The following is a 21,694-nucleotide window of genomic DNA, read 5'->3' as shown; positions in this document are numbered from 1 at the left end:
AAATATCAGTTTTAAACTACATTTTAAAAGTATTTAAACGGGAATCAGTTTTATTTTTAATTAATATTTTACTTAAAAAGTATTTCCTAATAATTTTAAACTTTAAAGTATGTTTTTACAAAATGTTTATATATAAAGTTCTCAAAAAATATCTAAAAAGGCAAAAAGGCTGTTCGTACAAACTGGAAAATACCAAACAAAATAAATTTATTACAAAATTAAATTTCAGGTAATTTTCGTTGAGAAAATCAAAGTATTTGTATTTTTATCTGTTTAAAAGTAAACATGTATTAAAACTTAATAAACTACAGGAAGTCGTTAGCTATGTTTGTTTTATTAATATTAAGTCATAATGTACGTACGCTCAACATATTGTGTTTAGGTTTTTCTTTTAATTGTTTGATTGGTCATTAAAAAACCTCAATAAGTAATGAAGGGGGGCATCGAAAATCACCTTGTTGTTTGAAGTTTTATTCAACATAGCTTATATAAGCGTGGATAAGTTGTTTGTAGTCACAACCTTAACATATTTCTTGCTATACAACTAACTTGCAAGTTGATAACAAATTAATGGTGGTTGAGAAACTCCGCAGGAAAAAAAGTTCTATACAATAAACAAAGTTTAACTTCAGACCTGGTAGCATGTTCAACAAACTGTCGATATTCATCATTTTCTTCGGGGTTTTCGCTGCATTCCTTGCCGTCAACTTCACCACAGCCTCCGTAGCAAAAGATGAAAAGCTGTCGGATGGCAAAAGTAAGTTTAATTATAAGAAGTTACCTGACTGTTTACAATTTTTTAATCAGGATTTCTTAAAGTAGGCGGTATCACCAACAAGAGGCAAAAGATAGTAAGAGCGCGAAAAGTTAAATGACTTGTTAGCTAGTAAATGGGCGGTGTTTGTTTATTTTTTAATTGTTTAACGTTATATGGTTATTTAAGTAATTTGTACCAAGTGTGTGAAAATGAAAAAATATACTCTGCTTAAACACGTTGCAAAATAATTCTTCTCTAAAACAAACCTTGTTTCTCAACTTAATTACAATATGCAGTTACTTTAAAGTTAAAGAAAAAAGCTTTTTAAAAATCTGTCAAGCTTTTTTTAATTATGTTAAAAAGCAAGCTTTTATTTACGCTCAACTATTTAATTACGCAAGTAAGTGTGTATGATATTCATTTAGCTGTAAAAATTATTATTTTTATTTGTAAAGCAAACTACTTTGAACTTAATTACAGTTATTCAAGTAAGAAAAAAAAATTGTTTAGGTATAACATTCTATGAAGAAGTTCTTTTTTCAATTCTAAGCTTAATTGCAAAAATCTAAAAAGTAGATAAACCTAGAAAACTAAATCAAATCTAAAATAATTTTTGTTCGAAACTAAATTATAACCAAAAAATAATTATGTTTCAAACTTTTTAGAAATTAAAAGTTGCTTAAAAATTTTTTTTTTTTTAATTATGTTGCATGTTTTAGAAACTGTAATTTTTTTTTTTCTGATTTGTTTTTGCCTTTGTAACTGATTAGTAAGGAATTGATGCTACAGCAAGAAAAGAGTAACTGTACCCAATTATTGTACACTCAAAAAGTCTCAATAACTTCCAAGCTTTATTTACAAAAACAAACAGCAACAATAAACTTTTTCTCGCAGATTTAGCTGACAAGGAGGCCGCTCGAGACCATGGTTCAGACGATCATAACGATTATGATCGAGAAGATGAAGTAGAAAATAATGTTGTTTATGATGGAAGTGAAGCTAGAAGAAGGAGAAGAAGACCTACTGATCAAAGTAATTTTATTTTAATAAAGGTAGACTTATTTTTAGTTAAATAGGTAATAAGACACTTTAAATATTTCTTCAGACGATCATAACGATTATGATCAAGGAGAAGATGAAGCAGAAAATAATGTTGTTTATGATGGAAGTGAAGCTAGAAGGAGAAGGAGAAGAAAACCTACTGATCAAAGTAATTTTATTTTAATAAAGGTAGACTTATTTTTAGTTAAGCAGGTAATAAGACACTTTAAATATTTCTTCAGACGATCATAACGATTGGTACAATCAAGGAGAAGATGAAGTAGAAAATAATGTTGTTTATGATGGAAGTGAAGCTAGAAGGAGAAGAAGGAGAAGACCTACTGATCAAAGTAATTTTATTTTAATAAAGGTAGACCTATTTTTAGTTAAGTAGGTAATAAGACACTTTAAATATTTCTTCAGACGATCATAACGATTGGTACAATCAAGGAGAAGATGAAGCAGAAAATAATGTTGTTTATGATGGAAGTGAAGCTAGAAGGAGAAGGAGAAGACCTACTGATCAAAGTAATTTTATTTTAATAAAGGTAGACTTATTTTTAGTTAAGTAGGTAATAAGACACTTTAAATATTTCTTCAGACGGTCATAACGATTATGATCAAGGAGAAGATGAAGTAGAAAATAATGTTGTTTATGATGGAAGTGAAGCTAGAAGGAGAAGAAGAAGAAGACCTACTGATCAAAGTAATTTTATTTTAATAAAGGTAGACTTATTTTTAGTTAAGTAGGTAATAAGACACTTTAAATATTTCTTCAGACGATCATAACGATTGGTACAATCAAGGAGAAGATGAAGCAGAAAATAATGTTGTTTATGATGGAAGTGAAGCTAGAAGAAGGAGAAGAAGACCTACTGATCAAAGTAATTTTATTTTAATAAAGGTAGACCTATTTTTAGTTAAGTAGGTAATAAGACACTTTAAATATTTCTTCAGACGATCATAACGATTGGTACAATCAAGGAGAAGATGAAGCAGAAAATAATGTTGTTTATGATGGAAGTGAGGCTAGAAGGAGAAGGAGAAGACCTACTGATCAAAGTAATTTTATTTTAATAAAGGTAGACCTATTTTTAGTTAAGCAGGTAATAAGACACTTTAAATATTTCTTCAGACAATCATAACGATTGGTACAATCAAGGAGAAGATGAAGCAGAAAATAATGTTGTTTATGATGGAAGTGAAGCTAGAAGGAGAAGGAGAAGACCTACTGATCAAGTAATTTTATTTTAATAAAGGTAGACTTATTTTTAGTTAAGTAGGTAATAAGACACTTTAAATATTTCTTCAGACGATCATAACGATTGGTACAATCAAGGAGAAGATGAAGCAGAAAATAATGTTGTTTATGATGGAAGTGAAGCTAGAAGGAGAAGGAGAAGAAAACCTACTGTTCAAAGTAATTTTATTCTTGTTTTTGTTAATATGTAGTACTGTCTAATATGGTGATTCAGACGATCATAACAAAGATGGAAAAAAAAATTATATCAAAATAGTTTATGACAAACGATTTAATAAATTCTATTTCTTTTTCTATCAATTACAAAAAATATTTTTATAGACGATCACGATGGGGAAATCCCGTGCGAGTGGAGCTGGGCCGATTGTGACGTCACGTGTGGGGGCGGGATGCAGACAAGCGTGGTGACGTGGAAGGCCGAGGGCGACACCGAGTGTGACCCACCCAAGCAGAGGCAATGCAACGTGCAGCCCTGCAACTAGGAGCTTAAACGGACATTTTGGCATTTTTTTTGAGTTTCCATCCCGGTTTTTCATTTTTGAATAATTTTAGCTTTTTTTCTCGAAAATATTAAGTTGGATTTATACGTTTTTTCATTTGATGCTGCGAATGTTTAACGTTTGTTTTGTAAGTTGAAGAACAAATAAACACAAAGTGCAACTTATTTTGTTTGAATCATTTCAATGGGTTATCATTATAAACTTAATTAAATGTAGAATTGAAAAATAATACCTTTGTTAACAAGTTTATTAACACTCAAACTCTAAGATGTTTTTTAAATTTGTAAGTTTTAATCAACTCTTGTACAAAAATTTCTTAAACTATTTATTGTCATTTACCTTTAGTCTTTTTTTTTAGTTTGGCATTTTATTCTAATCGTACCTTTGTTTTAACATATTAAAGTTTATCATTAAATTGTCACAAGTTTTTAGTTTGAAAATAAAGTTATAATTAACTAGTACAGTGGTTATCAAGCTAATTAAAACCTGTGTACACCCCAAACACACTGTGGGTGCACACCCCAAATAGCAAAATAGATGTGCTCTTCATCAAAAATGGGTAGTGTCAAAAGCCTTAAAAACACTTGAGACCTTTTTTTTGGCTTCATTAATAACTTCAGCATGTCTAGTTTAAGTTTTAGAACTCGCTTTAAATACACTTAGGACTTTTTATTTAGTTCTTCATAATGAACTCCAGAACTTCTTGTGTAAACTTTAAGTTTTAGAATAGTTTTTCATGCACTCTAAAACAGAGTTCGTGCAACCCCAAAATATATTTTGTGCACAATTAGGTAGCCTCTGAACTAGTAGTTGGTATGTTGCATGACAACTTACTCGGAACTGCGCGTAAGTTTTTGATACGATTTATTGAACAAAAATAATTACTACAATTGTAACACGTTTTAATGCAATGTAATTTATCACAACTACAAGATCGTAAAATAAAGTAAAATCCTTGTAGATTTTAACTAAAAGAATCGTTTAGTTCTTTAAAAAAAACTATTTTTGTTGCACGCACAGCCATAATAGTAGAAAATTATTTTTAAATGGGCTTTACTTAGTTAAATAAGTACCTGTAAATGTATAAAACTTATAAAGTTTAAATTTATCAAAAAATGTAATTGTAACATTTAATGATTACAGATATTTTAATAAAACTTTCTTCAGTCGTATTTTGCTGATTTTGATCGTTACATACAATCTAATTGTAACTTTTAAGGTGGTACTTGTTATCCGTGTATCAATGCAGAAAAATAAGTTAAAACAGTTTTTGCACCTTTCATTGAGCAGATTTAATTTCAATTGCTGGCCATCTATTAAAGCTGCGGTTCAAAGTTGAAAGGAAGTTATCAGATCTTTAACTAACAATTGAACAATTTGTTCGGTTATTAAAGTTTAATTGGTCTGAAAACATAGTAAGTTTAAGTAAAATTTTCTCAAATGAAACGTTAGTTTAGGTATGGCAAGTTTTGAATAAAATTATGAAAGCAAACAAAGTTTTATGATTTAGTACTTCCAAACTATTACCTGAAAAACTGTTTTAATTTTTATTAATTTTAAAACAAGTGATTAACAATTATTTGTTTAAGCTTTTACAGTAATTTTTCTTAAATTTAAATAAAAATACTTAAAAATTAAATTTAGTTATTGATGCATTAAAAAGTTTATATAGCAGTGGATACGACTTTGCTAAAGTAAAATTTTACAAATATTTTAATATTATAACTTTAGCAAAATATATATCAACTAAAACAACCGTCACTCTTCTATTTAGCTAATTTGATCATTAATTAATACTTTATAAGTTACATTTTTTATAAAGTACGAGGCTTTACTGATACCTATACTTAACATGAAGTAGTTTAAAGTTTGCTGCTTAAATAAATACCGTTGTGATATTTAGCAATGTATTTAAAGTAAATTTGTTTAGCTCGTTTTACAAGTATTAGTACACAATAATTGCAAGGCAAATTAAAAAGTTTTTTTTGTTACTTTATACTCTTGGCAGCCAAAAATTTTTAACAAAATTTTAGTTGTTAACCACTTTAAGTGTTACATAAACTTTTAATAATTTCGATCTTAGATTTTTTTGAAATTTAGAAACAAAAAATAAGTTTTCATACTAGTACATACTACTTTACCAAAACGAAAACTTTTACAAATGGGCCTTAATATTTAAGAGAAAGAGTTTTTTATTATATCTTGTTTTATAACAAACTTGATTTAAACTGCTACTTTTTACTTGATTACTACAGTCCAGGGACATAGCTAGCTCAAAAAAGTTACGAATCTGCAAAAACTAAAACATCTGAAATAACACGTCCTAGCGGGAACACAGCAATTTAAACTACCTCTAATATTATTGAATTTAATCTGAAAATATGCAGTTATATTGATACATCAAAATTTGAATGTTGAAGTACGAGTGATAACTGTATACAAGGCAATTTATTTTGCTCCACACCCCATATGACTCTTTATGTCATGCCACTTGTGTAAACCAAGAAAACATTTATTAAAAAAAATCACAATTTAACTCAAAAACATTAATATTGTTTTCATTCAAACATTTATACGTATAAAATCAAACATTTAACGTAGTCAATAGTAACAACAAGTTATGCAAGTTTTTGAAATATTTATATATATTTGTTAACAAGTTTATTAACACTCAAACTCTAAGATGTTTTTTAAATTTGTAAGTTTTAATCAACTCTTGTACAAAAATTTCTTAAACTATTTATTGTCATTTACCTTTAGTCTTTTTTTTTAGTTTGGCATTTTATTCTAATCGTACCTTTGTTTTAACATATTAAAGTTTATCATTAAATTGTCACAAGTTTTTAGTTTGAAAATAAAGTTATAATTAACTAGTACAGTGGTTATCAAGCTAATTAAAACCTGTGTACACCCCAAACACACTGTGGGTGCACACCCCAAATAGCAAAATAGATGTGCTCTTCATCAAAAATGGGTAGTGTCAAAAGCCTTAAAAACACTTGAGACCTTTTTTTGGCTTCATTAATAACTTCAGCATGTCTAGTTTAAGTTTTAGAACTCGCTTTAAATACACTTAGGACTTTTTATTTAGTTCTTCATAATGAACTCCAGAACTTCTTGTGTAAACTTTAAGTTTTAGAATAGTTTTTCATGCACTCTAAAACAGAGTTCGTGCAACCCCAAAATATATTTTGTGCACAATTAGGTAGCCTCTGAACTAGTAGTTGGTATGTTGCATGACAACTTACTCGGAACTGCGCGTAAGTTTTTGATACGATTTATTGAACAAAAATAATTACTACAATTGTAACACGTTTTAATGCAATGTAATTTATCACAACTACAAGATCGTAAAATAAAGTAAAATCCTTGTAGATTTTAACTAAAAGAATCGTTTAGTTCTTTAAAAAAAACTCTTTTTGTTGCACGCATAGCCATAATAGTAGAAAGTAATTTTTAAATGCGCTTTACTTAGTTAAATAAGTACCTGTAAGTGTATAAAACTTATAAAGTTTAAATTTATCGAAAAATGTAATTGTAACATTTAATGATTACAGATATTTTAATAAAACTTTCTTCAGTCGTATTTTGCTGATTTTGATCGTTACATACAATCTAATTGTAACTTTTAAGGTGGTACTTGTTATCCGTGTATCAATGCAGAAAAATAAGTTAAAACAGTTTTTGCACCTTTCATTGAGCAGATTTAATTTCAATTGCTGGCCATCTATTAAAGCTGCGGTTCAAAGTTGAAAGGAAGTTATCAGATCTTTAACTAACAATTGAACAATTTGTTCGGTTATTAAAGTTTTATTGGTCTGAAAACATGGTAAGTTTAAGTAAAATTTTCTCAAATGAAACGTTAGTTTAGGTATGGCAAGTTTTGAATAAAATTATGAAAGCAAACAAAGTTTTATGATTTAGTACTTCCAAACTATTACCTGAAAAACTATTTTAATTTTTATCAATTTTAAAACAAGTGATTAACATTTATTTGTTTACGCTTTTACATACAATTTTTATTTATTTAAATAAAAATACTTTCAAATTTATTTTGGTTATTGATACATTAAAAAGTTTATATAGCAGAAGATACGACTTTGCTAAAGTAAAATCTTTACAGATATTTTAATATCATAACTTTAGCAAAATATATATCAACTAAAACAACCGTTACCCTTCTATTTAGCCGATTTAATCATTAATTAACACTTTATAAGTTACATTTTTTATAAAGTACGAGGCTTTACTGATACCTATACTTAACATGAAGTAGTTTAAAGTTTGCTGCTTAAATAAATACCGTTGTTATATTTAATAATGTATTTAAAGTAAATTTGTTTAGCTCGTTTTACTAGTATTAGTACACAATAATTGCAAGTCAAATTAAAAAGTTTTTTTTGTTACTTTATATTCTTGGCAGCCAAAAAGTTTTAACAAAATTTTAGTTGTTAGCCACTTTAAGTGTTAGAAAAAACTTTTAATAATTTCGATCTTAGATTTTTAAAAAATTTAGAAACAAAAAATAAGTTTTCATACTAGTACACTCTACTTTACCAAAGCGAAAGCTTTTACAAATGGGCCTTTATATTTAAGAGAAAGTGACAGAAGTTTTTTATTATAGCTTGTTTTATAACAAACTTGATTTAAGCTGCTACTTTTTACTTGATTACTACAGTCATTTAACAACTAAGACCTGCGAGAAACTTATTCTGGAAAATTTACCATTTTACTTGTAAAGACGAGAGCATAGGTGCTTTCCGAAAGGGTGGGTCAAAGGTTCTCGATAAAAACTGGGTGCAAAACAATTGAAGTTCTTAAAAACATTTTTAAGAAAGCATATCTTAAAAAGAAATAAAAGTTTTAAAAACATTTAAATTAATTTTGAAGGTTTTATCAATATCTACAACCCATTCTTTGTTTTTTTGCAAAACTTTCAATATTTTTTGAGATATTTAAAAATAACTTAAAATCACTTTATTTTAAATTTTATTTTAGACTTAACTCAAAAATGTGACCATAAAAATTAAACTTGCTACTTCTGCAGCTGAGACCGGAGACACGGTAAGTGACGAAGAGAAGCAACAATCAGGCAGGTGAAGTTCTTTAAAAATATAAAAAGGAATGATTATTTTATACGAAATAAAAAGAGATGATTATTTTATATGAATATTAAAAAGAACGGCTATTTTATAGGAATGCAGGCAGGAATGACTATTTTGCTATTCTCTCCTTGTGTTTGCATTTGTCTGAAAGCGCTGGAGTAAGGAGATTTGAGTAAGAATTGAAGTTGCGGTAAAAAGTTTTCTCGTGTCTTAATTGGTTTTCAGTAAAGTTGTTTAGGTATAAAACGCAAAGTGATAAGAAAAATAAAAAACTTAGTAGCTTATTTGCAGGTTTAAAATATTTATGTAAGTTTGAGCTTTTGTTAAGCTCGGACAGATTTTAATATAAAGTTTTTTTCAAAGTAATTTATTTTAAACGTTTTGAAAAATATTTATAAACATGCTTCTTAATACTATATACTATAAAACACACACGTAATATATTTTAATAGAATCTTTCTAAGGCTAAATATAAAACTCTTACAAAATTATTCATAACATCGTGAGCGTTTTATCTTTTTTTAGTTTACTGTTCAGACTATAAAAAAATTAGTTGAGAACTTAATAATGTATTTTATTCTAAACATAACAAAAGAATCAACATCATAATAAAATATAATAAATTTATGGCTTATAGGGGTTTAACTTGTGTTTTACAAATTATTGCTTTTGTAATTTCTTTTATCTAACTAAGCTACAACTTATAATTTTAGTTGCAACAATTAATTTAGTCAAGTTATTTAGTCTCGGTAGTTGCTCAGGTTTTTATGTACTTTTTTTAAAGTATTACTAAGCAAATTTATAAAAAAACATGTTTTCAACAAAAAAAAAATTCATTTAGTGCGGACATAATAAAGGCTACAAAATTTCAAACGTTTCTAGCTGTCAATAACTTTTAAAGTTAGAAAAAAGTTAGAAAACTACTTAACGAAACACATACATATTTTACAATTAGTTTTTTTTAATATTTTATTGATTGAAAAATCTAAAAGTTTCAAACACTAAACTTAAACATTTTATGTTTTATTTCTAATCAATCTTTTGCGATTTTTGAAATGTAAAAAACTGCGTTTTTTATTTCAGGAAGTATTTGGAATTGTATCATAACGATTAAGCAGTTTATTCGGTTATTAAGACCAAACAAGGTTAATAATAAATTAGTTAAATTGAACTTAAAATTTAAACGTGTAACAGTTCGAATGAACTTAAAATTTCAACTTTAAAATTGAAAAAGTTCAAATGAACTCATAAATCAGACTTAAGTTCATTTAGGGTTCAAACGAACTTAACAACCAAACTTAAGCAATTAAACAATTCAAATAAAGTTATATTTTATAAGTAAAACATTTAAACAGTTCAAGTTAAAACTTTACTATTAGCATGAATTAAAAAGTATGAAGTAAAACAAATTTAAAAAGTCTCAAAGACTGCTTACAGTAACTTTAAATTTTTATTTTTATCTTTTTAACGTTTTTCTAGTAGAACTAAGATAAGTTTTTGTATTTAAAAGCAATTAAAAGAGGTTTTAAAGTGAAAATAAAAAGTATAAAAAATTCTTTAAAAATTCGACATATATTTTATTGATCTATATTTATTTAAAAAAATATTCTATAAAAAACAATTGCAAGTTTTTTTTTATTGTACGATATTAAATCAAACACTTGATATTAAAAACTTATCCGTTTTAAAAAGCTTTCATTTTTTATTAACTTTTATTAAATTTCATTACGCAAACAGTGTTTTGCTCAAAAAGTTCATTGGTACTTAAGGTTAAATTCTTTAAACCTCGCGAATAAATAGCAATGTGATAAGCGATTGTGGTGTAAATTTTTGTTGCGAAATGATATTCGAGCAACAATCTTGTAATATGAACATGCTGCAATCTTGCACTGAGGACATGCTGCAATCTTGTACAGAGGACATACAGCAATTTTGCACTGAGGACATGCAGAATCTTGTACTGAGAACATGCGGCAATATTGTACTGAGGACATACAGCAATTTTGCACTGAGGACATGCAGAATCTTGTACTGAGGACATGCGGTAATTTTGCACTGAGGACATGCAGCAATTTTGTACTGAGGACATGCGGCAGTTTTGTTTTTATTCGTGATACATTGGCTTCACCTTTCTTACCTAAACGTTTTAAATTTATTTTAAAAGCTTTTAATTTTAATTAAAAAAAAAATTTTTTTGCTAAATCAAATATTCTCAATAAAAAAACATTATAATTTGTAATCAGTATTAAATAAGCTTTATAAATTCCAGTTTCATTAAATAACAGTTAAAAACGAAATCAAAAAGTTTTATTTGTATTATAAATCGCGACCTAGGTTACGTCTACTGTTCTCACAATTACGTTTTCCAGTATGATGAGCACAATTTAACCTTAAACAAAGTTTAGGTAGAGTTATTGATCTATTAGGTCTATTTGTCAAGCGAACGAACTTTTTTCCGACGAACTTTTTTCAAATCCAGAAGCGGGTCAAAATAACTTAATTTTTTTTAAATAATTAATACTAAAACTTATTTTTTATTAAATTTTAAATTCATTTATCATATTATTCAATACAGGTTGGCATTCTTAATCATTAATATAATGGGACAATTATTAGGGGGAAATTTGTTTTTTTAGGCGGTCCAGGTTTTTATAAATTATATATCGGGCCGGACATACAAAAAAATAATAGATCTTTACAAGCCGTGTAATTGAAAAAAAAAATTTTAAGGTGAACTATATTTAAAACAGCACTACTGTGTACTAAAATTCGAATTTAGAAAAATCAATTCTAGTTGTTTTGCGAGCTAGATGATGTAGCGAGCCGAATTCGATCCGAAGTATGTGCGCTTTCAATACTTAAGCAGTAATCATCTACTAGCTGACAACTAATTGATATTAGATGGTCAATTTTCTTTTATTAACTTTCGGAAATAGAATAGGAGTAGAAATATTGATAGGATGCTTTAATTCTGTTTTTTTTATCATGAAAGTTTAGTATGCATAAGTAAAAATCTATAACTTGTACTTGAAACACGCAAAAAATTTTACTGAAAACATTTTGCATTTTTAGTAAAAACTTTATGCAGTTTTTATTAGAAACGTGCGGCATTCTTGTTTACATTCGTGATAGATTGGTCACACCTGCTTTGTCAGTTTGTTTCAATTCTTGTTAAAGGCTTAAATTTTTGGTTTCTACTAACTTCAGTAATTTTCATTTAGACAACTCTCTTTACCTTAACCGTTATGCGGAGGTAACCAAAATGAATTGAAAATTTTGAATTGTAACTGTCAATTATCACTTTACTGTAAACAATCAGTAGCAATCAGATTAAAAGCACGTGCCAAATCACACGGCTTTTTTTTCTTTACAAACCTAAATATATTCTAACTTGTATACAGAAGAGCTTGTTAAGATATTAAAAAAAAAAATATTTTAAAGAACAAGTCAACACCAAATTTATTTGTATTCTAACTTGTGCCTAAAAAGCTTCGATGCTTATCCAACTTAAGTTTGTATAAAACAAACAAACTTTACTGCTTGTCGGTTTTCAGGAAAACTGTTTTGTAGTTCTTAAACCTAAACTAGTCACTATAAATAAAAACTCTAGCCTGGTTTGTCTACATTTTGTGTTTTTTTTTAAGGTTCAACGTTTTGTATATATATGTATGAACTTAACTTTTAAGTGAATACATAATACATTTAAAACTTATTAACTTTATTTATTTTAGCTTGTGAAAACAATCTTTTAAAAGTCTACTGTTTGAAAACGTGTAATAATTTGTAAACTATTTAGAATTTTGTGTTTGAATATAGATCACTTTACATGATTACACACTACTAAAATTTAAAAGTTTACATAGAATCTATTTGATGCACTTGTATCTTAAAAACTTTAAAATTTTTTTATACATAATAAAATTTCACTTTAATTTTAATGAATCAAAAATTTCATCATTAAAAATACTGTTAAATTAACTTTTAATAAACCCTTAAGACGATTTGTAACTATTATTTTTTGTTTAAAGTTTAAACGTTGTGTGTAGTTGCTTAATTAAATTTTATTTTTGAATATTACCATTATTTGTTTGTTTGCAATTACATATACCGATTTTTTTTTGTTAGATAACCTGTATTTAGTCAGTAATACTGACTTAACTGTGTTTACTTAACAAAGTTTAATTACTTGTACTAATCCTTGTCTTAGTTATTTATCTTGAGCTTTTCTATATAAATAAATATTAGTACAAAATTGGTACCATTAACAAAGGAGATCGTTTAGCTTTAATTAAGTCCGAAAAGTAGTTTAAAAAAATCTAGTTGTATACTTAAGCAATAAAATTAAAATCAGAATGCTTTGGATTTCTTTGATGTATGTTACAATAAGCTTCAGTTGGACATCTATACTAAAGTATAAAATTACGATCTTAAAGTAAACACTCCTAAGTACTTACTAGCAAACATACTATAAAATTCACACGTTTAGATTTAAAGCCTAGTCACAATAGGAAGATATCAACAGTATTTTTAACAATGTTTAGCATATTATTAATATTTAGGCTGATATGAAACTTTTTTTTAATGTTTCCCATTAAGATGTTTCGTTTTTTTTACATTTTTAACTTTGGTCACCACAATCACTTTATTTTTTTAGTGGTTTGCATGTTGCTAGTGATAATAAGAATAACTGAACGACCTTTTTCATCAAAAATTTAATTTTACTAAAAAAGACATTGTTTTATCGAAAACATTTTTATGAAATATTGTTTTATAAGTCCTTATAAAATGTTAAGTGAAACTTTAAAAGTTTTTTTAATTATTCGTTTTGTCTTTTTAAGGTGTGTAAAACACGACCGTACTTGTATACATTTATGCTCAGTTTTAAGCATGTGTGCATGCATTTGTAAACATATTTTTCTCGTTGGTATAACAACATAAATTTATTACAGAACATTTTAAGCGTTAAACATGCTTGTATATATTAAAATTAGTTGTGCGGCTTTTGATTTTATTATAAAGTATACACAGTAAAAAATTAAAACATGTAAACATAGTTTGTTAGTTCTAAAAAAAACAGTTTATACAGTATTTCAATACATTTCAATCTTTTTATTTGCATAATTTTGGTATATTTTTACGCACTGTTCGTTTAAGCATTCGTTTAGCATTCAAAAGATAAACAAAAACCTTTATTCAGAAACAAAACTATAAAACTATTCCATTATATCAAAAACATTTGTAATTGAAAAAGAGTGTTTGTTTAATAATAATTTAAATTATTAACCAACTTTTAGCTGTCGAATTAGATGAACATTACATTGGTTGTACATTGTTTATCTAAAGAAATTTGTTTTTTTTTTCAAATTTCATTAGTTTAATTTAATCTACTAAGGCTGGTATAAAAACGGATAAATTTTTACAAAATGAATAAGTAAACAAATTTTCAAAACCTTTAAACTTTAGTTAATCATGTAAGCAACTAGGAAACATAGGTTTATAAAACACAATTCGTTTAAAAAATCACTTTTCTCTCCGCAGATGACCCTCACACAAGGCAACTTTGAATATACTGATTAGCATTAATTAATTAGAAACAGGGCGTTGCATTGCGTGCCGAAAACTTTGAGAGAATTCAGTAAATTCGAAAGAATAAGTTCAGACAAACTGAAACGAGGTCAGGTACGTTGAAACGACCGACATCAATTCTCTGAAAGCCTGACCTCATTTCGAGAGCCCCGAGGCGGTTTCAGGACACCGAAAATTTTTACGAGAACGTCAGTTGTACAAAAAGAAATATGAATAATTTGAAAAGGAATACGAGTTTAAATGTTTTCAAAGTTAAATATTTTCTTAGTGAGTAATTTAATTTTAGAAGTATTTTTAATGTAATGATAGTCAGATATGTTTTTAATATTTTATTTATCTTTTATTTAAAGTTTTCTTTTTGAAATTCATTTAAAGTAAAAGTGAAAATTTTAGTAGTAATAAATATGTTTTAAAAACAAACTAGCTGCATTATGCAATGTTAGTTAACTGTTACTAACAAATTAGAACAAACATGTTTTAAAAGTAATAGTAGTACATAGTAGTAGAAAGTTTGAATGAATTTTTTGTTTCCAATAAAACTCAAGCAACACCTAAATATGCATTCTTAATCATTAATATAATGGGACAATTATTAGGGGGAAATTTGTTTTTTTAGGCGGTCCAGGTTTTTATAAATTATATATCGGGCCGGACATACAAAAAAATAACAAATCTTTACAAGCCGTGTAAATGAAAAAAAAAAAATTAAGGTGAACTATATTTAAAACAGCACTACTGTGTACTAAAATTCGAATTTAGAAAAATCAATTTTAGTTGTTTTGCGAGCTAGATGATGTAGCGAGCCGAGTTCGATCCGAAGTATGTGCGCTTTCAATACTTAAGCAGTAATCATCTACTAGCTGACAACTAATTGATATTAGATGGTCAATTTTCTTTTACTAACTTTCGGAAATAGAATAGGAGTAGAAATATTGATAGGATGCTTTGATTCTTTTTTTTTTATTATGAAAGTTTAGTATGCATAAGTAAAAATCTATAACTTGTACTGGAAACATGCAAAAACTTTTACTGAAAACATTTTGCATTTTTAGTAAAAACTTTATGCAATTTTTATTAGAAACGTGCGGCATTCTTGTTTACATTCGTGATAGATGGGTAACACCTGCCTTGTCAGTTTGTTTCAATTCTTGTTAAAAGCTTAGATTTTTTGTTTCTACTAACTTCAGTAATTTTTATTTAGACAATTTTCTTTACCTTAACCGTTATGCGGAGGTAACCAAAATGAATTGAAAATTTTGAAGTGTAACCGCCAATTATCACTTTACTGTAAACAATCAGTAGCTAGATTAAAAGCACGTGCCAAATCACACGGCTTTTTTTTTCTTTACAAGCCTAAATATATTCTAACTTGTATACAGAAGAACTTGTTAAGATATTTAAAAAAAAAATTATTTTAAAGAACAAGTCAACACCAAATTTATTTGTATTCTAACTTGTGCCTAAAAAGCTTCGATGCTTATCCAACTTAAGTTTGTATAAAACAAACAAACTTTACTGCTTGTTGTTTTTCAGGAAAACTGTTTTGTAGTTCTTAAACCTAAACTATTCACTATAAATAAAAACTCTAGCCTGGTTTGTCTACATTTTGTGTTTTTTTTAAGATTCAACGTTTTGTGTATATATGTATGAACTTAACTTTTAAGTGAATACATAATACATTTAAAACTTATTAACTTTATTTATTTTAGCTTGTGAAAACAATCTTTTTTAAGTCTACTGTTTGAAAACGTGTAATAATTTGTAAACTATTTAGAATTTTATGTTTGAATACAGATCACTTTACATGATTACACACTACTAAAGTTTAAAAGTTTACATAGAATCTATTTGATGCACTTGTATCTTAAAAACTTTAAAACTTTTTTATACATAATAAAATTTCACTTTAATTTTAATGAATCAAAGATTTCATCATTAAAAATACTGTTAAATTAACTTTTAATAAACCCTTAAGACGATTTGTAACTATTATTTTTTGTTTAAAGTTTAAACGTTGTGTGTAGTTGCTTAATTAAATTTTATTTTTGAATATTTCCATTATTTGTTTGTTTGCAATTACATATGCCGATTTTTTTTGTTAGATAACCTGTATTTAGTCAGTAATACTAACTTAACTGCGTTCACTTAACAAATTTTAATTACTTGTACTAATCCTTGTCTTAGTTATTTATCTTGAGCTTTTCTATGTAAATAAATATTAGTACAAAATTTATACCAAAAATAAAGGAGATCGTTTAGCTTTAATATCAATCTAAAAAGTAGTTTAAAAAAAGCTAGTTGTATACTTAAGCAATAAAATTAAATTCAGAATGCTTTGGATTTCTTTGATGTATATTACAATAAGCTTCAGTTGGACATTTATACTAAAGTATAAAATTACGATGTCAAAGTAAACACTTCTAGATCTATCCTAAGTACTTACTATACTAGCAAACATACTATAAAGTTCACACGTTTAGATTTAAAGCCTAGTCACAATAGGAAGATATCAAAAGTATTTTTAACAATGTTTAGCGAAACACTGTTAGCATATTTTTAAAATTTAGGCTGATATGAAACTTTTTTTTTAATGTTTCCCATTAAGATGTTTCGTTTTTTGTTTACATTTTTAACTTTGGTCACCACAATCACTTTATTTCTTTAGTGGTTTTTATGTTGCTAGTGATAATAAGAATAACTGAACACTTTTTTTCATCAAAAATTTAATTTTACTAAAAAAGACGTTGTTTAATCGAAAAATTTTTTATGAAAATTTTTTTAATAAGTCCTTTCTAAAATGTTAAGTGAAACTTTAAAAGTTTTTCAATTATTCTTTTTGTCTTTTTAAGGTGTTTAAAACACGACCGTACTTGTATACATTTATGCTCAGTTTTAAGCATATGTGCATGCATTTGTAAACATATTTTTCTCGTTGGTATAATAACATAAATTTATTACAGAACATTTTAAGCGTTAAACATGTTTGTATTTATATATTATTATTTGTATATTTGTATTTATATTAAAATTAGTTGCGCGGATTTTGATTTTATTAAAAAGTATACACAGTAAAAAATTAAAACATGTAAACATAGTTTGTTAGTTCTAAAAAAAAACAGTTTATACAGTATTTCAATACATTTTAATCTTTTTATTTGCATAATTTTGGTATATTTTTACGCATTGTTCGTTTAAGCATTCGTTTAGCATTCAAAAGCTAAACAAAAACTTTATTCAGAAACAAAACTATAAAACTATTCCATTATATCAAAAACATTTGTAATTGAAAAAGAGTGTTCGTTTAATAATAATTTAAATTATTAACAAACTTTTAGCTGTCGAATTAGACGAACATTAAATCATCCATTATACATTATAGGTTATACATTGTTTATTTAAAGAAATTAGTTTTTTTTTTCAAATTTCGTTAGTTTAATTTAATCTACTAAAGCTGGTATAACAACTGATAAATTTTTACAAAATGAATAAGTAAACAAAATTTTCAAAACCTTTAAACTTTAGTTAGTCATGTAAGCAACCAGGAAACATAGGTTTATAAAACACAATTCGTTTAAAAAATTACTTTGATTACTTTTCTCTCCGCAGATGACCCTCACACAAGGCAACTTTAAACATACTGATTAGCATTAATTAATTAGAAACAGGGCGTTGCATTGCGTGCCGAAAACTTTGAGAGAATTCAGTAAATTCGAAAGAATAAGTTCAGACAAACTGAAACGAGGTCAGGTACGTTGAAACGACCGACCTCAATTCTCTGAAAGCCTGACCTCATTTCGAGAGCCCCGAGGCGGTTTCAGGACACCGAAAATTTTTACGAGAACGTCAGTTGTACAAAAAGAAATATGAATAATTTGAAAAGGAATACGAGTTTAAATGTTTTCAAAGTTAAACATTTTCTTAGTGAGTAATTTAATTTTAGAAGTATTTTTAATGTAATGATAGTCAGAATTTTTTGAAATATTTTATTTATCTTTTATTTAAAGTTTTCTTTTTGAAATTCATCTAAAGTAAAAGTGAAAATTTTAGTAGTAATAAATATGTTTTAAAAACAAACTAGCTGCATTATGCAATGTTAGTTAACTGTTACTAACAAATTAGAACAAACATGTTTTAAAAGTAATAGTAGTACATAGTAGTAGAAAGTTTGAATGAATTTTTTGTTTCCAATAAAACTCAAGCAACACCTAAATATGCTTTATCTACTTTCGTTCTTTTTATGGATATTTCAATTGTTGCACATAAACGGAAATAAAGATGTTTTAAAATGCATATATAACTTCAAAAAAAGTTTTTTTTTGCATTCAACGATTGAAACAATCAAATTTGTAAATTGTTATAAGGCAACCCATAAATTTACTAATAAAATAAATTATACAAGAAGTGTTCAACAATGACATTACGTGAAAACTAAAATGAACAGTATTTGAAAAACATAAACTAGAATAGTCAACAACTCGCAACTTAAACATTAAATATAAAAAAGCTTAAACATTACATAACATTGTGTAAGTTTTTAGTATCTTTATACTATTGCTAGTTGCAACTGCAATGTAAATTCGTTTTAAAACACTTTAAACACATTTTTTTTTGAAAATTGCTGTTAGTTAATAAGATATAATTTTTATAGTTTTGACCATTGAGTCTTTTTATTAATTTAACTAGTATAAATCAAAAATCTCTTTAAAATTGAACTTCACATTAGTGTATGAAAATTAATTAATTCAGTGAACTTACGATTGCTATAATACTTTTATTATTAAACTTATATAGTTTAAATCAATAAAAAAAATTTTTGATTAACAAGCTGTCCGAAATATATTTTACTACACTTTGTTATCTTGAACTCTTCACTTGCATCATCTTTATTTAAAAGAGTTGTAAACACACACCATGACTTGTCTTTCCGGGAAGGTAGCCTTGGTCACCGGAGCTTCGATTGGCATCGGCCGAGCAGTGGCCGAAAAGTTGGTGAAGCTCGGCATGAAAGTAGTGGGCTGCGCTCGGAACGAGTCCGCTCTGAAACAAGTAGCAAGCGAGGCGAACCGCGCGGGGCCGGGCGAAATGCTGCCCGTGAAGTGCGACCTGACAAGCGAGTCTCAGGTGCTGGACATGTTCAGGGTCATCGAGGAAAAGTTTGGCAAGCTTCACGTTTGCGTCAACAACGCGGGGCTCGCTCACGATGCGCCACTGCTTTCCGGCGAAACAAAAGTTAGTTTGTAAACTGTTGCTTGTTTAGAAAAAATAATTCAGTAAAGTCTTAACAAACTTTAACAGGGTTTGCCACACTTTTAGGTTGCTCAGGCCAATTCCAGGCTAGTTTGAACTTTTTTTACAAATTTAGATTAGTTTTGATACTATCCTAAATGTAAAACTGTTTAGAACTACTTTTTGAAATAGTATAGTTTTATATATGTTGTCATTTTGTTATTAAGTTTTAGATATTTAGCTTAGTTAACATTTTTTTCAATTTTTGGCTATTACTACTTTTTTCAATTTTCTTATAAACTCAATCTGGTTTTTGATCATTCAAGCTGGCTTTTTTGCTTCAAAGAGTAGTAACCCTACATATACTTGTTGTGTCTTAAATTCATTTAAATAATTTAATTTTTAAAGTTTTTAATATACTTTAGATAAAGTTTTAACAAGTTAAATATCAAATTAGGTTACATTTAAACTAAAAAAATATTTTAGAGCTATAAAGTTAAAAGTAAAAAACCAACTTATTCTATTTCTCTATAAAATTGAAGTTTGACCACAACTACTGTTGCCGGAATATTCTTTGCAACCAAGTGTTCACACAGGAGTGGAAAAACATGCTCGACGTGAACGTGCTCGGTTTGTGCGTTTGCACGAGAGAAGCGTACAAGCTGATGGAAGTGGGCGGCGTTGACGACGGCCACTTCGTCAACATCGTCGGCCAGTCCGGTCGCACGGTCCACCCGTCATTGCCGTTCTACTCGGCCACCAAGTTCGCCGTGAGCGCAATCACCGAAGGACTGAGGAGAGAGCTCAGAGCCAAACGCAGCCACATCAGGAGCACAGCGATCTCGCCCGGGTACACCGAAACCGACTTCGCATTCAGGTGTATTTTGAGTTTTTAAAAATTTTTAAGCAAATGGTGTAAACATTTTTTTCATTAGTTCGAAATTTTCAGTATCTTGCTTTTTTAGATATAAAAGTAAGTAAAATAAATTATACCTCTGAAATTATATTAAGCTTTCATAACCTTTAAGTATAAATTTTAAAGATTTAAATTAGTTAAAATTAATGGTGATCGAGTATAAAATACTAATCCATTAATTAAAGTATATATCAAATTATTAGCAGTACTAGATTTATAAGTTGTTTTTATTGTCTTCTGATTTGTTTAAACAAGAGCTTTATAAATCAATCAATTTGGATAATAACGAAAAATCATGCACAAACTTTAAAAACAAAATATCGTAACTATAACACATGCAGCTTAACCTAAACTTTTTCAATGAAAATTATATTTTAAATAAGTTTAAATCTGACCTTTTTTAGAATATTTTTATTAAATACGAAATTTGATTTACTTTACCACTTTTTTTTCTTCGAGTTTTTTAAATTTTTTTTGTACATCTTCTGCGATTTCTATACTTAATTTTTACGCCATCAAATGGTATTACTAGTATAAGTGTTGTAACTCAATGAACTCAGTTACTTTTCTTAGTTATATATAACTGTTTAATTATAGTTTATAAGCTTTATTATGTGAAACTGATTTTTTAAAATTAGTATAAAATCTATGAAATTGAAACAGTTACTTTCAGTATTTATATCTTATTTTTCTGTTTTAGTAGATTAGCTGAAATTAACTTGTTGTAAAGTCATAATTTAAAACGTATAACGATGTATTTATTTTATAACTACTTCATTTCAAATTTGTTCAATTAGTTTTTTCAGCGTGTATCTCCGTAACTTTTTTTAATTCTCACAACCTCTAACACGCAGGTCCAGAGCGAACGATCCTGAAAAAGCAAGGCGAGCCTACACAAGGTTCAAATGCTTGCAAGCGAGCGACATCGCCGACACGGTTGCTTTCGTGCTTCGATCGCCCGAACACGTGGACGTCAACGACATCTTCGTGCGACCCACTGAGCAATCTTATTAATATACTTACCTTCAGTTTATATATGAACAAATATATGCATTTTTGTTTTAGTGTTGTTTTCTGCAGCCAAACTTATGTTATGGCTAGTGATCTACCGGATACAAGATCAGGTTGGACATTGTCTTTTTGGATCCGTATCAGGGTCCGGCCGTGTCTGAAAGTTGTGTATCCGGTAGAAAACTTACTTTGGTGATTAACTCATAGTTGTCTTGATTCCGTACATGACAAACCAATACTTTTCATATTCAGTAATATAAACTTTGATGATTTTATTTCATTTTTAAATAA

The 21,694-nt window shown here is 27.6% G+C and overlaps 1 protein-coding gene across 1 annotated transcript; it reads left to right on the top strand.

Moving 5' to 3' along the window:
* Nucleotides 1-19,161: 19,161 nt before the first annotated feature.
* LOC145847343 (dehydrogenase/reductase SDR family member 11-like) lies at nt 19,162-21,406 on the top strand. The gene is made up of 3 exons (XM_082953575.1): nt 19,162-19,479; nt 20,073-20,353; nt 21,247-21,406. Exons 1-3 carry the CDS (start codon nt 19,162-19,164, stop codon nt 21,404-21,406), a joined length of 759 nt encoding a protein of 252 aa, XP_082809701.1.
* Nucleotides 21,407-21,694: the final 288 nt, after the last annotated feature.

This window comes from Thalia democratica, unplaced genomic scaffold, assembly GCF_965202585.1.
Source record: "Thalia democratica unplaced genomic scaffold, ktThaDemo2.hap1.1 HAP1_SCAFFOLD_891, whole genome shotgun sequence".
Lineage (NCBI taxonomy): Eukaryota > Metazoa > Chordata > Thaliacea > Salpida > Salpidae > Thalia > Thalia democratica.
The sequence above is the reverse complement of the archived record's forward strand: the minus strand, read 5'-3'. Positions and strand labels throughout refer to the sequence as shown.

Bases quoted from the DNA above. Each gene is read 5' to 3' on its own strand.
- LOC145847343 (XM_082953575.1), top strand. From the start codon at position 19,162: ATGACTTGTCTTTCCGGGAAGGTAGCCTTGGTCACCGGAGCTTCGATT. The intron at 19,480-20,072 runs GTTAGTTTGTAA...GTGTTCACACAG, and splicing joins TGCTTTCCGGCGAAACAAAA to GAGTGGAAAAACATGCTCGA. The intron at 20,354-21,246 runs GTGTATTTTGAG...TCTAACACGCAG, and splicing joins GAAACCGACTTCGCATTCAG to GTCCAGAGCGAACGATCCTG.